This window comes from Furipterus horrens, unplaced genomic scaffold (genome assembly GCF_987537825.1).
Source record: "Furipterus horrens unplaced genomic scaffold, mFurHor1.1.pri manual_scaffold_2, whole genome shotgun sequence".
Taxonomy (NCBI): domain Eukaryota; kingdom Metazoa; phylum Chordata; class Mammalia; order Chiroptera; family Furipteridae; genus Furipterus; species Furipterus horrens.
In genome coordinates this window covers 175,034,158-175,051,609 of record NW_028327172.1, presented here as the reverse complement: position 1 = coordinate 175,051,609, position 17,452 = coordinate 175,034,158, and the positions used below count along the sequence as shown (strand labels likewise).

At 33.9% G+C, this 17,452-nt stretch overlaps 1 protein-coding gene across 2 annotated transcripts in view; it reads right to left on the bottom strand.

Annotated features, from left to right (window-relative positions):
- The window catches only part of LOC150020050 (transmembrane protease serine 11F-like), a 68,500-nt gene that overhangs the window by 34,227 nt on the left and 16,821 nt on the right, over window positions 1-17,452 (bottom strand). Inside the window, exon 3 of one of the 2 annotated variants that reach the window (XM_090266806.1) lies at window positions 14,258-14,344. The exons of the other annotated variant lie outside the window; for it this stretch is intronic. Coding sequence (XP_090122932.1) covers window positions 14,258-14,344 — 87 coding nt within the window. The remainder of the gene's footprint in view (window positions 1-14,257; window positions 14,345-17,452) is intronic. 2 annotated transcript variants of the gene reach the window in all.

Below are 17,452 nucleotides of genomic sequence, written 5' to 3'. Positions count from 1 at the left end.
TTTGGGAAAGGGACAGAAACGGAAACAGGAAAGGCTTCACAGACAATGTGACAGCTGAGATAACCCTTGAGGGATAAAGGGAGTTCCCCAGCATGTGATGCTGGTTAAGGATATTCTGTGTTTATGACTTGTCACTCACAAGCACAACAACTTCTCACTATCACAGCGATAATATGACCATGAACTTATTTGGAAGTGAAAGAAAATTTACTGATTAATAGCACTTTTCAGTACCACTCCATGAAATTTTACAAAATAGACTAAAGAAAACAATTCACCTATTTTAAATAGAAAATGAGAAGTGATACGAATTAAAGAGAATTTGAGAAACCATGTTAATGGTTTACACAGTCTAATTTAGTTCAGCTGATAGCTGTGCAATGTAATTCTTTTTGGGAGATCTCTTTCTGTGGGAAGACTTTGGCAATTCTTGAACACATGAATCAGAAACGTTGGCAAATGATAGGTACTAAGAGAGAGGAACTGAGTATGTTGTTGCAACATTTAAAATGATACAGCTATCTAAGTAGTAATGGCACTGATATTTTCATGATGAGGCAAACCTTGCTTATGACTTGATAAGAACTTCAAAGGCTAGAAACATAAAGCAAAGGCCTTTGGCAAGAAATGTCCTTGGTTTTGTCCAAAAGGCATATGAGGGCATTTTCTAAAAATGATAAGAGACTACAGAAGATGAAAGAACTCACAAAAGGATGGAAAACTGGAGGAATTCCAATATGAGCTAGTCATTGAAATTAGCTTCCCTGTCAGCTAGACATGGCTGGTTTGGCAGGCAATGGAGAAGAGCAAAGCTGCAGAGTGTGGGCAGAAATTGCATAACATCCTGCTCCTTTAATAAAATGCATAATAGCTCTTACATAGGGAGAGGGGAGAGAATATTAGTTCTATTAAATTCTATTTACATAGTACAATATAATAGTAAAAGGATTTTCAGAGTATCAGTAATAAAAATTTCATATTTTCCAAAAATTCTTAAAAAACTATTTTTAGACCTATGAGTTTATATCCAGCACACTATCTACCTCCATTTATAGTTGACCTTTACAATCATGATTGCTATCTTATAAGCACACAGAAGCAACCTCTTCCCAGGCTATAATATCAGCAAGGTCAGTTTCACCTCTGAAAGGAGCTATACATCCAACAATATTTAGTTATTTAACTTAATTCTTACAAATATTAGTAACATTTCTACAGTTTCCGCATGTCATTCAAAAATATACCAGGCAGGCTCTTACAATTACATTAAAAAAACAAAAACAAACAAACAAACAAAACCCTAGGAATAAATTTAACCAAGGATGTAAAAAATTTGTACTCAGAAAAGTATAAGACACTGAAAAAAAGAAACTGAAGAAGATACGAATCAGTGGGAGCATTTCCATTTCATGGGTAGAAAGAGTTAACATAATTAAAATGTCCATTATACCAAAAGTAATCTATAGTTTCAGTACAAGTCCTATCAAGATACCAATGGTATATTTCATAAAACTACAATAAATATTTCCAAAATTTATTAAAATCACAAAAAGTCATGAATAGCAAACATCAATCTTGAGAAAAAAAAGGAAAGTTGGAGGAGTCATACTCACTGATATCAAACTATACTACAAGGTCATAGTAATCAAAACAGCATGGTACTGACATAAAAACAAGCATACAAATCAATGGAATAGAATAGAGAGACCAGAAATAAACTCACACCTATGTGGTCCATTAATATTTAACAAAAGTGGCAAGAGCATACACTGAGGTAAAGACAGTCTATTCAATAATTGATGCTGGGAAAACTGGACAGAGACCTGCAAAAAATGAAACCAGACCACCTTCTTACACCACACACAATAATAAACTCAAAGTGGATTAAAGACTTAAATGTAAGCTGAAAATTATAAAACTGCTAGAAGAAAACATAGGCAATAACATCTCAGACATTTCTCTTAGCAATATTTTTTACTGTTGGATCTCCTCAGGCAAGGGAAACAACACCAGCAATGAAAAAAACAAAACAAGTGGGACTATATCAAACTAAAAAGGTTTTGCACAGTGAAGGAAACCATCAACAGCATAAAGGCTCACTGAATGGGAGAACATATTTGCCAATGATACATCTGATAAGCGGTTAATATCCAAAATTTATAAGGAACTTACAAAACTCAACACAAACAAACAAATAAACATCAACAAAAACCCACCAAACAATTCAACTAAAAAATAGGCAAAGGACCTGAATAGACACTTCTCCAAAGAGGACATACAGGTGGTCAATAGACATATAAAAAAATGTTCGACATCATTAATCATCAGAGAAATGCAAATTAAAACCACAATCAAATATCACTTCACACTTGTCAGAATGGCTGTCATCAATAATCAACAAACATCAAGAGCTGGTGAGGATGTGGAGAAAAATGAACCTTCATGCACTGTTGGTGGGAATGCAGACTGGTGCAGCCACTAGGGAAATCACTATGGGGCTCCCTCAAAAAATAAAAATAGAACTTCAATATGACCCGGCAATTCAATTTCTGGGTGTATAGCTGAAGAAACCTAAAACACAAACTTGAAAGAATATATGTACTCCTATGTTCATCGCAGCATTATTTCTGATGAGCAATCTATGGAAGCAATTCAATTGCCTATTCATAGACAACTAGATAAAAAAGAGTGGTACATATAAACAATTGAATACTACTCAGCCATAAAAAAATCTTACCATTTGTGACAGAATTAATGAACCTAAAGGGTATTATGTTAAGTGAAATTAAGTCAGTGAAAGACAAATACCATATGATTTTACTCATATGTGGAATCTAGAGAACAATATTAATGAATGAATAAAACAGAAACAGACACTTAGATATAGAGAACAGACTGATGATTGCCAGAGGTAACAGATTTGGGGGACTGGGTGAAAAAAATGAGGGGATTGAGTAGCATAGATTGGTAGTTACAAAATAGTCATAAATGTAAAGTACAGCATAGTAAATATAGTCGATAATATTGTACTAACTCTGTATGGTGCCAGTTGTGTACTGGAAATATCAGGGAGAACACTTTGTAAAGTATTGTCTAACCACTATTCTGTACATCTTAAACAAATAAAAAATAACATTAAATGTAAATTCTAATTAAAATTTTTTTAAACAAAATATAAATTATAATTTGTAAGATGCTAACACAGACACACAATATATACTAGGTTCTTCAAGCTCTTCTGCCTCAAGAAGACTTTATGGTTACTGTGACTGCCAAGAATACTGTTAATAAGACACCTTTAATTTCATTCATTTAATATATGTTTGCTGAGCACCTATTTATTTCAGGCACTACTTTAGGTTTTAGAAATAAGCAGGACTGAGGATATATTCTTTGACTTTAAGGATATATTCTCTGGCTTTACATCTCCTGGCTGAGAAGACAGTGAGCAATCAATAAATTTATACATGAATATAAAGTGCCAGGTAAGGGGATAGAGAATGAGTAGGAGTGTGGTTGGGTTGGATAATCAGGAGAGACCTCTTGCAAAGGTGATATCTAAGCAGAGACATAAAGTGAAGACTGGAATCATGCAAATATTTGAAGGTCAAGGATTACAAAAAAAAGGAACAGTGAATCCAAGTATCCTGAAGTAGAAGCAGTCCTGGTTAATTTGCAGAAGAATGAAAAGATCCATGTGGCCAGTGTGCAGTGAGCAAGGAGCAATGGAAAGAAGGTGAGGTCAGAATCACGAACCAGATCATAACCTAGCATAGCAGGTCACAACAAGAACTTTTTTATGTTATTCTGTACGGAAAGGAAAGCTGTAATAGAGTTTTGATCAGTGGACTGGAATGGGCCTGTTAAAAAGCCCACTCTGTGGAGAATACACTGTGGTGAAGGGTAAGAGTAGAATGAACAGTACTTAAGACAGGAAAACTGGTTAGGGGGCCATTGTAATAATAGTGCATGTGAGAGAATGGTGGTTTGGACTAGGGTGGTAACAGTGAGGATATTAGAATATATAATCGGATTCAGAATACATTTCAAAGGCAGAACTAATAGACGTCACTGGTAAATTGGCTGCAGAATGGGAGAAAAAGAAGAGGTAAAGGGGATTCCAAGGTGTTCAACTGAGGCAATGGAAAGAAACATTTTTGAGGTTGTGAGACCCCTTTCTCAAATTAACGCATATATGGAACTCTGAGGCATAACACTGATTTAAAACAGCTGTTCTGGGATGAAGAAGGTGTATAGAACTCTGCCAGTATGCAATCACCCAACTGAGACACACTTGCAAGAATTAATGCCGAATTTCACATTGACTACAAACTCTTTAGCATAATCCCCAGGTCCCTCCTGGTGTAGCCCTCACCTAACTGACCTGCCCCACAGCCTATACTGATCTCTGTCACATTTCATCCTCCACCCTTTACCTGCTGGTACCCAAGGAGCACCTTTTCATCTCCCAAGTGTCACCTCTATAAAGTCTTGTCTAAACAGAAAATTCCTAGACAGGCTTTGACCTATAAGTAAGGAACCAGCAGGCAGACAGTGGATATAGGCATGAGCCTTTTATCAGTTTCTGTCCCAGAGCCTCAGAACATGTAGAAAAGGCTAAAATCTAGAGAAGGTAGTTTTGACAAAGGGACCTGCTTCCTCTGAGAACGGTGACAAATACAAATGATAATCGTGGAGGTATGAGTTTGAAGATTCCTTTCTTGATTTTACCCAGGAACCCATATAGAATCTCAGAAGTCATAATTAAACATACCTCATAATTAATTAATCCCCTTCAATCACCAATGGAAAGACCCTTTCTTTATATAAATGCTATAATGTTGGCCAGTTATTCTTAAAACCTTTTCTTCCTAACTTCCTGAGGAAATTTCTCTCACCTTTGAAAAACTGACAATGGCTTTTAGGAATGTATTCCTAAAGTTTACATCCACTTACACTAGTTATATTTCCGTAGGATCATACGAAATAAATCTAACCCTTCTGCCACATGTAATGCATTCAACAGGTTGTCACATAAATTAAAATCAGATGAACACTTCCAGTTCCTTCCACCAGTTAGCCAAATCCCCTTACTGCTTTGGGAAAACAGTCAGGGGCATGTTAAGAGAGCATTTTCTATACATCTAAGGACTGAAAAATAATGATAGGAATTACGTAATAGGTCACTATTAAGTGATGATAGCACATCTCCCTGAAAACTCTAAGTCTGCTTTTTTCACTCAGAATTTAAAACTATGGCTTTGTTTTAAAATCAGTCAACTAAGTGATGTCTCAAACTTAGAAACAAAAACCCCAAGAATTTATGTTTAATAAAGTTGTGTGTTAGTTTGATTCAGTAATACAGAGAAAATGAGGATAAGTTGGCCAAGGGTTTAAAGAAAAAAGAGAAGTTATTTTGTGAGGACTCTATAAAGATCCTTTAATAATTGTGACACATATTATTCAAATACTTTTGGTCACTCTCACATGACTTCCTCATTGGGAATATTTCTGTGCTTGTGCTTAATGTTGTTAAAATATTATAAAGAAACTGAGTACGATTAATCTGAAGTGGGTGAAGTGAATTCATCAGATAAATGATGCCATCAAGATGAGAACTTAAATACCCGACTATCCTTGTACTAAAGAAATGTAAATAACAAGCTGAAGGTAAATGAGGTTCACTCCTCTGTGAAGAAATGTAAATAACAAGCCTAAGGTAAATGAGGTTCACTCCTCTGTGTTCAGCATTAATATGTATGTGCTAGTCAGGTGCTATCCGGGCAGCAGCCCTAAGGGGAAATTCTTTTTATAGCTTACACATGTCTTAACATATTTGTATTCAACCTGAAGCACAGATACACATCAGATATTCTGTTTGGACACAGTTGTCTCTACTTCTTGCCAAAAAGCCTTCATTTCTGGGAATGATGGTGATTAAATAATACCTTCTTAATGAAATGGGTTAACTGAGGTTAAATACCTTCCTTAAAACAAACACACATATAGTAATACAGACATAACAGAGACAAGTAGTGACAGAAAACAAATACAACATTCATTTTAAATACACTTTTGAATGCCCCAAAACAACCTTTGAACCTCAGCAATATCCACAGACTCAGAATCTTCCTGTCTAATGTTCAGCCATGGATATAGGGCACAATGGAATTGAATCACCAGCAATGGGCTGTCTTTCATTATGGTCTTCTTGATGGTCAGTAAAAAAGCATAAGTTTGTTTTCCATGATTTGGGTTGAAATGTCGTATAGTATAGTGATTACAAATACCCTCTGGAGCCTAGCTATTTCTTATGAAACCCCTCCTGTGACTTTAGGCAAGATACTTATTTTCTCTGAGAGTCAGATTTTTTAAATCAGCAAAATGAGTATAATAGTATCTATTTCATAAGTTTTTTGTGAAAATAAAATGAGATAATATATGCAAGGTGTCATAAGTGCTATAAAGGATTTTGCTGTTATTAAAATGTCACTAACTTGTTGATCTTTATAAAAACTCATATTTTCCAAGGAATAATTGAACCCAAATGTTATATATAAAAACCAAAGTGTATTTCCATATATTAGCATTGAACAAATAGATATTAAGTTATGAGAACAATACCATATCAAATAGCATTAAAAACCATGAAATTCTTCTAGAGATCCAAGATGGTAGAGGAGTAAGTGGAAGCTACACTAACTTCCTCTCAGGGCCAATCTGGATTTACAACTTAATTGTGGAGAAATAATCTGGAATAACTAACTGAACACTAGCTGGAGAAAAGTCTTATAACCACGGAGAGACAGAAAAAGCTGCTTCATCACAATGTGACCATGGTTATGGATTGAATGATGTCTTTTAACCCTGTTGCCAACTCTGTTGCCCCCAGAATACAAGGATGCCAGCCTGTTAAACCAAGCACGCCATTGTCTGGGGACAGCCAACTGACCTGGAGTCTGCAAGATCCTTCCCATGTGGGAAGGCCACCCTCCCCGCTACACCCCCACTCTTATTAGAGATTTCTGGACCCAAGGGTAGGTAGGATGATGACCATGTCCCACTTGAAGCACTAGAGGAGCACAAGACTTTCACCCATTGTCCTTTATAAGATTTTAAAAAGTCTTAAGTCTGAGAGGGAGGAATTGTTACAGAGAGGGAATCCCCCCAAAAAAATAAATAAATAGATAAATTAGTTAATTAATTTTTTAAAAACCATGAAATTCTTAAATATTTTCCTCACAAAATTTGTAAAAGATTTATATAGGAAAAACTTTTATTTATATGACCTTCATTAAAAATGAGTTGTATAAATAAAAGAAAGAAAGAGCTAAAATTTTTCTGTAACAAATATCTACATTGGGGCCTACACATATATGGCAAATGTCTTTGGAAAATCCTCTGTATACTTTTTCATGTTAAGATTCTCTTCTACTAGTAGTAGCTTACTTCTTAGTTAAGATTGTCACTAGCTGAGTGGTTCAACAAGGCTTAGACCATTCTATTTCCACAGACTCAGTTATAACAAGGAAAGAAAAAAATCATAAAACTATATTTCATTTAAATCTTATATTATGGCATGAGAACTTCTCAATGTTTATTATTAATACTTTGAAATGTCTTCTTTAGAAACTGCAAGAAATCTATGACTTTCCCAAATGGAGACTAGAAATTTGTGATTAGAAATCTTTATTTTTCAATTATCTTGAGTATCATATAGGAAGAAATTACTCTCTCAAGGGAAAAGATATAGTGTTAAGATCATATTCACAGACTAAATGAAGTCAAATGCCTTTTCATATTCACCTCCTTACATGGTGATGGGTAAAAGTAACTTCTTAAAATTTTGCACACATATTTACAATAATAAAAAAAGGAAGATATTTCAAAATAAAACAAACAAATCTGACCACCTAATAAAAGTAATAACCAATAATTATTTAATGTTATATTGAATAAGAAGTTGGACACCTTAACTGAAAAACATATCTGGCTAGTTTTGCCTCTTAAGAGTTCTCAATCATCAGCGCACCAAATTATAAAAAGAACTATTAACTATCATTGATACAGGTGCAAAAATTCCATTAAATTACATTTCTACATCTATTTAGCCCCCAGGTAATCAGTGTCAGTTAATCCTGATAGTTCCATCTCCCTAGCCAATGGTTGTTCAAAAATAGGCATGCATTCAGTTCTGGCCACTGATAATAATGTGATGGGAAGGTAGTTGGGAGGACTGCTAGGAAAAATTCCTTTCATCTAAAATAAGTTAAACTAAGAGATAGCTCTTTTTCTTTTCCTCTGGACATTGTGTGTCAGCGTAACCCCGGGAATGCTCCAGCTATCTTTCAACTTTGAGAGAAGCCAGCCAAGATAAAAGCTGACTTACTAAGAACAGTAAACTACAGAGATAGAAGGAACTTGGTTGGGTCTCATAATACATCTGAGCTGCTATATCAAACACCACTGAGACCAGCCCTGCCTTTGAGTTTATTGCTACATTAATTTTTTTTCTTATTTAAGCATTTTGGAGGATGTGTTTTTAGTCCATTGCAATTAAAACCATCAAGTAATACCTATATTTAAATGTTAATTATACAGACTAAAGTATCTTCAAAGAATATGAAAGTTTCTTTTGAAACTTCAAGGAAGATTTAATTTAAGAACTATTATAACAATTTTTGATAATTCAGACAATGGCTTTTGTTTTATATGCATAGAGAAGCATTTAAAAAGAAAATACTATAACCCCCTGAATAGATAAACTTTTGTCTATAGTTTTTGCGATTTGGAAGCATCCATTACATATGCATAATGTGCTAACGACAAAATATTTCTAGCAATTTTTTAAAGTCAGGTCTTCAGTTTTATGCTTGGTTAAAAATAACTTCTTACATTCATATATTCATTCAAAAATAATTATTGAAAATTTTTACTGTTTTCAGGTAGAATGTTTAACCACATTACTCAGAATATACAGCCCGGGGAGAAATGCAGACATTAAAAATATTTTAGGAATATGTGTATAATTACCACAAAATGCTAAGAGAAATACAGGGTGCATAAGGGAAAACTTATCTAGAAGAAAGGACCAGGGAAGTTTTCCCCGGTGACACTTAAACCAAAGGATGGTCTAATTAAGGAAAACTCAGAGCAGCAATGATAGAAGAAGCAACTCATGCTGCCTGTGTGTGAGGTGCGTAGAAGCTTGTCAAGTTCCCATACTGAAGCAAGGCTAGTACAGATGAAACACAGCAAGGGAGACAGAGAGCAACCTCAAGTCACTGCAAGGAGATATGCAAAACAATTCCACAAAGGTTTTGTATATGAACGTGTAAAATTAGCTTTATAAATCTGGCCAATATTATAGCATATAAAGTTCATTAAAGAACAATAATGTAACTATTACAGAGTTACTTCACATTACCCTAAAATTTAGTAATTGTGAGACTTAGAAAACTTTGGTATTAACAGAGACACCATATAGACCAGCGGTTCTCAACCTGTGGGTTGCGACCCCTTTGGGGTTCGAATGACCCTTTCACAGGGGTTGCCTAAGACCATGGGAAAACACATATATAATTACATATTGTTTTTGTGATTAATCACTATGCTTTAATTATGTTCAATTTGTAACAATGAAAATACACCCTGCATATCAGATATTTACATTACAGTTCATAACAGTAGCAAAATTACAGTTATGAAGTAGCAACAAAAATAATTTTATGGTTGGGGGGTCACCACAAAATGAGGAACTGTATTAAAGGTTCGCGGCATTAGGAAGGTTGAGAACCACTGATATAGACAAAAGGTATACAAATTATACAAGTACTACCTATGATGATTATATATAAACATCCTGGCATATTATTAACATTCTTCTGTTTTTTTCTCCTTTGCTTTATAATGTGTTACCCCATTCAGCCCTTGATTGTATGCTAACTTATTTTTGCTTATGTATATAAATTTTACTTCTCCAAGACTGTAAGCTCCTTCAGGGCAGAGATTTGTCTCCTCTTTTTTTTTTTTTTTTTTTTTTTTCTTTTTTTCTTTTTTCTATTTCTAAAAGTCCCTTCCAAAGAAGTTAGTTAGAAAATCTTGTTGACTTAAAAAATTTCAACTATGAAAATGAATCACAATGTACCCTAGATTCACAACTTGCCAGCATTTCCCAAGACAAGGAAGACAGAAAAATATGCTTGACAAGCAATAATTAAGGAAAACCATAATGACTTCCCAGAATCAAATCAAGTATCTCTGGTCTGAGGTTTTATTTTGTCCCCTGAGAGTGTAGACAAATAGTAACACATGTCATCTAACAGTAAAGAGAAAGATGAGATTTTTCCATTAGATATTTGATATTCAGATCACGTAATGGGCAGGGCATTTACTTTTTTCCTCAAAAAATGAGCCAGTAATTCTCTTTTTTAAATATTGACATAAGAGAAATTGACCACAAAAATGCTAAATTAATTTCCTTTCTGTTTAACACACCTAGCCAAATGGGTCCATATGGGATCCATGCCTCCTATGTCAATTTTTCTCTTTTTTAAAATTTTTAGCTTTATGAGATAGCTCAATGGCTTCTGAATAAATTCTATTTAACTCAAGTCCATTTCTTTCTACTAAAATAATTTTAACCATCCTCATCCAACACAGCATAAATGTTTCTCAAGAAACCCCATTTGCTACTTGTAACTGAGTTTGAGAGACTATTTTAGGGGGCAAAAGCAGACTTAAAATAGTCTCAGGCCCTGGCTAGTGTGGCTCAGTTGGTTGGAATGTCACCCTGTACACCAAAATGTTACAGGTTTGATTCCCGGTCAGGACACATGCTTAGGGTGCAGGTTCAGTCCCTGTTTGGGGTGCGGATGAGAGACAACCGATTGATGTTTCTCTCTCATACCAATGTTTTTCTTCCTCTCTCTTTCCTTTCCTTCCCTTTCTCAAAGAAAAAAAATCAATAAGCATGTACTTGGGTGAGGATTTTTTAAAAATAGTACCCGAAAAAGAATTCATAAACTGTTAAGCACATATTCTCCTGACAAATATTTTATATATTTGTTGAACATTTTTAGTATGCCATCCCTAAAGAAGTCATCAATATTTTGTCTACTATTTAAAAATTGAATAGTTATACAAAGTACTATTAATTACAATGAACTTTAACTTGCAATAAACACCAGTTCTATTTTATATATTCAGGATGGGGCAAAAGCTAGTTTACAGTTGTGAGCACACAAAACAGAGTTTCTTCTTGTATTATTATTTATTAATTATTGTATTATTTTCCACTCTGTGTATAACAGATGCCAAAGAGAATTTTATTACTATGTAGTTTCTGGAAAACTGAATAATTAAATGCAGAAATATGTATTTTAAAACCAAGTTGCTTCCAATAAGCAGGCAATGTTTTTCTCATAGCTTCCTGTATGATTGGCACAAAGGTTTATATTTCAGTTGTATTTTGCAATCCAGTTTAAAGGGAGGAGCTATGATTAATATATAAATGCCCTAGATGAAAGAGATCAACAATGTTCTCATTTGCAATTGATATAATCTGCATATTAACTAAGCAAAATTAACATGTCCCAGAATCTTTGTCACATTTCTGAAGGGCCAGATGTGACGGGAGTAATGAGTAGGTTAGAGTATTGTATACAAAGATATTTAAAGGTTTCTCATTCTTTGAATTTTCCCCTCAAAGGCTGAGTTGCCTTATAATTGACTAGTGAATGAAAATATCATACAACCCACAGACTATTCCATTAGATTTTAAATTTTTTCAAATACCCATTTTTTAAATTTTTGAACACCTGAGTTTACATTAAGTGGCTCATTGATTGTTATAATAAAATCATTTCCAGAAGTTCAAAAAGACATACCATGTAGCTATGGGATCACACAGAATAATTGCACTTTAACTTCTGATATTTTCAAGAAAATTTACAAATTGTGTGTATAGTTCAAGCAATGTGAGTATTAAAATTTGTATTTGTAAGAATACCTAGGACTTTATTATTGAATTTCATATTGAGTTAGATTCTGCTTTTATTTCCACAAATAGATAAAGAGAAATTTACTCCTATATTTCCATGAAAATCCATTAATCAACTTATGGCATTGCATCTGACTACAGATAAAACTCTAAAAGGAATTACAGAAATAAAGCTTAAAGCTATATCCACAATAAGAGTCATAGTTCATTAAGTATATTGTAAAATTTGGAATCTAGCTTTTCTTCTTTGCATTAAGCATTACAAATGCAACATTAGCATATGAATCAAAGAAAATACAATTTTAATAGCAAATTACATTATAAATAATGCTTATTTATTCTAATGTATAGATAATATAATTGAAGCAGATAATCCAGCCCCAGACACCTAGAACAAATAATACATAGCTTGCTGAATGAAAGTGCACCTTATTTAAAATCACATCTAGCAAAAGAATAAGTAAGATTTTTTTTATGCTTAAATTTGAACTCAGCTTTACTATGTTCCTTGAAAATAAACTGCAACTCTAATTAAGCCACCCGAATTTCCAACTACTGGAGATTCCTGAGAGTCACAACAAATAGATCCCACAATACAAATAGATATACAGAACATTACTAAAAAATTGACTCAAAATTTATAAAATTATGAATGAAGAAGTTCTTGGCTAATAAGCCATATCTTCTAAGTTGACACAATTTATTTATAACTAATGTTTAATGTTCTTTAAAAAGCTATTGTCAGCAAGAGAATGATGGCAGCTGACAAGGTAAATGAATTGAAAGAAGGAGAAATGCATGGTTTTTCCAATTTTAAAGAAATAATAAATACTGACTAAATTTTTGCTGCTCTTGTTGAGCCAAGGGATAAAGAACACTGGAGAAATACTAAGCAAAATATAGTTGCCACCAAAAAGATGATTTATGAAAAGAAAGGGATCTAAGTCTGTGTTTACCTCTAAGGAGGACGTATTAATTGGGTTAACTTTACTAAAAATGTGAAAAGGTGAAGGTACTAGTCTCATCCATTTTACTTGATAATAACCCAAGTACCCAATCATAACATCCCGAAAGTTAATACATTCTTAAAAGTGATATGATATATTAGCAAATAAAAAAATGAATTGACCTTTTCTGTACCTTATCAATAATGAATTAGTGGCCAGTACCAGCTAAAGCAACCAAAGTCTGAGACTGGAAATGAAGGTATAATCAGAGACAAGTAGCCATCAAGAGGAAAGATGATTATGGAAGGATGAATGAAAAGTGGGAGGGGAACATAAGTAGTAGGGTCATAATGGGGCAGGACATGCCTCACAGACTTAGTAGACAGGAGAGCTAAGATGACACCATTGATGTAGTTCTGAGGTGTGTCTATGCTGATTGTCAAATCCAGTCTTTAACACGTCTCTACTACTTGTTCAGGTCTACACATGTGACTGAAATGAGCTCTTGTGAATGATGGGAGTAACATAACTGACCTGATTTTTAATGTATTTTAAAAACTTTTATCAAGATGAAACTAAATTCTTACTTTGTATCACATCTCTTAAGATTTGACACTACATATTACATTAAAGGCCTCATTCATTTTAGGCCCTTGTGCCTGTTCAGGTATATTTGGCAGATTATATGAGAATCTCTCAATGGGTCTCAGAGGGTAGATAAAACAGTTAAGCAGTTGTTTGAGACCTCATAAATCAAAGAATTAACTGGATTTCCCCCCATTTTTCCTTACAATAGTGTCTAGACACACCATACAATCTGTTTTACATTGATTTTTTTTTCTATTTTCGAGAGTTAATTCTTACCAACTTACTCTATTATATTTCACCTGTTGGGGTGTTTATTCAAGATTGTTGACATTCTAGTACATAAGCCAGTACATTTTAGATAGGAAAAAATATTTTTCAAATGTTACCCTGATAGTTTTTTAAATTATGTAATTTTAAGTTGCATTAATCATTCCATATATTATATTCCAAGATAAATAAAATAAGACTTGAGAGAGACTTGATATTTGAACCATTTAAAATTTTTGGTATCCAGGCATTTTCGACCTAAAAAAAAGGGTCAATTTCATACGGTCCCCACTAATAGATTATGCTACTGAATATTTTCTATAGTTATACTTTATATTGGTTCATTTTTATTTTATATAAAATACCTAAGCCATGTTCAGGTGGCTCAGTTGGTTGGAGTGTTGTCTTCTTATACCAAAAAAATTGCAGGTTTAATTTCAGTCAGGGCACATACCTAGGTTCCAACCGGTTGGGGAGTGTATGAGTTGCAATCAATTGATGTTTCTCTTTCACATCGATGTTTCTCTCCCTTCCTCTCTCTCTAAAATCAATAAATATATTATCAAGGCTTTTTAAATACAGTAGGAACCTTTTTCAATATTTGATGTTTTAAGAATATATTTCACAAATTTACCTCGCAGATACATAAAAGTAGAGTGTTATCATATAAACTAAATATCTATTGTATAAAAAGGTCATCAGTTATCTCTACCAGCATTATCATCAAATCCAGGAATTATAAAATAAATGAAGTAAATTAGAAATAAGTTTTTGGAAAAAAGTATATACAAAACCTTTACCTCATACTTATCACATTTATAATTCACATCCATTTGTTTGTTTAGTTGTTTATTGTGTCTCCTCCTTTAGACTGTAAATACCATAAAAGTAGAGAATATGTTTCTTTTATTTATATGTGTATTTATGTGCATGTGATATGTTTATGTATACATATAATAAATATGCACAACACATATGTGCATGTATAATGTGTGTAGATTTGTTCATATATTATGTGTGTATAGTATACTATCAGTACACTATAAGCTAGAATAAGCATTTGTTGAATTAATGAATAAATGAAACTTTAAAATCTAAGCACTTATATGACACTTTCATCTCTTCAACAATAAATTCCCATCAGCACCACAATATATTTAATTGGAATAAATTCCCTCCGCTGTTCAGCTTTATATCTGAATTACTGTATCTCAAATGTCTCATAGGCCTTTTTGAATAGGTATGTAAAAGATAATAAACTTCAAATTTCTGTCTCCTCCAAACCTTTCCTCTTTCTCAGCATCTGTTCTTTAGTGTTAGGCATATTTTATTGTAAGCACACAAATGTTGAGAGTCTATGATAAGTCAGGCAATGTGTTTGGAACTGAGAATACAGATAGCTCTCTGGTTAACTGAGGAGATATAATTTAAAACAAATCATTAACCATACAGAGAAGTGCCAACGGAAGTACAAAGTATATACAATGTATTATGCAAGTTTGAATAGGATGGCTGTGCTTCAGGAATAATTAATATGCAAGAATTGAGGGTGGGAGAAAAATTTCACTGTAACTTTGATTAGAATCTTGAAGGAAGACGATAGTGTATCACCAAATGTGAGAAGGAACATTCATGGTAGGCAGAAGAAACATGTACACAGGCACTCTCCTTGCCACTCCCTTTATTTAGTTCTGCAACTGTACGCAGAAGACAATTCAACCATCACACTGCTTTGGTTCACTCTCATGTTTCTAAATTGCAAATTTCATCATTTCTTCCTCTTGTTTAATTTTTTACTCCCTTCGCCTAATGTAGTTCAGAGAGTTTCACCTGCACAAAAGCTCTTTTGTAGTCTGACTGATCGATCATTCAGTGTCATCTGATAATTTCCAACTGCTTTTTGTGAGTATATCTCAAGTCTCTTGAAGTTTGCAAGGGCTATGTTCTCACACCCCAGAATATCTCCTTTCTTCTTCTACTAATGTTACCATACGTAGTTAACTAGTTGTTAATAAGAAAGAGAGCAAAGGGAATTCACATTTAGTTTAACAGACTGGGGAGCATGAGCTTGTTTGCTTTATCAGGAAGCTACAGCTTTGCACCCCAAAGTATCATAGCATTGTTCCACCAAGGGGATTAACACTCCTCCTCCCTCCTCTGGTACCAGATTATTGGGAGGTACAGAAAGAGGTGATTAACCATAAAGGCTTGTCAGTTTAACTAGGGGATGGACCTATTAAAAGTCCACAAAAACTTGGGTAGTTGATTGGTTATTTTGAAAAAGTACTTGGTCTGTCCTAAATTCAAGCTAATATAATCCCAGAGGAACAAAGAAACTCTCTCTCTCTCTCTCTCTCTCTCTCTCTCTCTCTCTCTCTCTCCCTCACTTGGTGACCTGCACTAGCCCCATGTGTTTAAGTATTCTCTCTTGCCCAGAACACATGTGACGGTGCAGGTATAGCAGCCATGTGTAGGCCCAAAGCAGACTGTGCAGGCTCTGAAGATCTAAGTTTTAATATGAAGCAGAATCTCTGGACACTAGCTCTATTTCTGGTCTTGATTTTCCATGGTAGGATAGAGGGAGGTGGGAAGTTGTAAACCCAGAGGTAGATTTCCACCTCTATAAGCCTTGTCACATCACAGTCTCCCATGTGTAGGTCCTTGGAATGCTTTCCTCGTGATTCTATTGAAGACCTTGATCCTTACCAATAACACTAATTTCTACTTGCTTTTTAAGACTAAATTCTAGTATCATTATATATTCAGAGAAGCTTTTATGAGATTGTGTGGGCACTCCCATATCACCTTGTTTATACTTCTTGTTTTGTTTTTTACATTTATTAGATTGTGCCATCAGGATATGGTTTATTGATTTGCTTCTTGCCTCTGAGGTCTCTACTTGCTTGTAACCATATCTCTCATCTCTGCCTCACTGGGAAGGACACCAGATATAGGGACTAATCAATAAAAATTATACTCTGTAATAATGTAAGTTGTTCTCTAGTATCTTAAGAAAGTTAATGTTCTCCATTATTAACTCTTTAGAAATCATAGAATTTAAGTATTCCAAAGAACTTTAAGGCTATCCAATGTAGTGTTTTTAAAAATATTTTTGACCATGATGCACCATAATAAATACCCTACATCACAGCATGATACACATAATCATGTATCTAAAACAACAGTTTCACATTATAATGCCTACATATGCTACTTTACTACTTATGACATAGTAAAAATATAACAAAATTAATACCAGATAATATTTTACTATTATTTACTACAAAAATGAAAAACCAAAATAAATAATACCAAAATAAATGAAATAATAAACCAACAAACCAAAAATTGCTTTGTGCTTATCCACAAAAATGATTTCAAGTGTCATTAATGGTGACAACCTCCTCCCTATTTATTTTAGTGTAAACACACCCCACATTTTATAGATAAAATAAGTGAAGTCTTGAGAAGTGATTTGTCCGGAGAAATGAGTACAAAGCTGTATCTAGACACAGTTATACACCATGCTACACTCACTCCACTCACTATACCACTGTGAAAATGACACAACTTTTGCTAAGAAGTTTTGCATATTTAATTCATCTACTGTTTGAGACTACATCCCTTGGGCAAAATGCCTTTACTAATG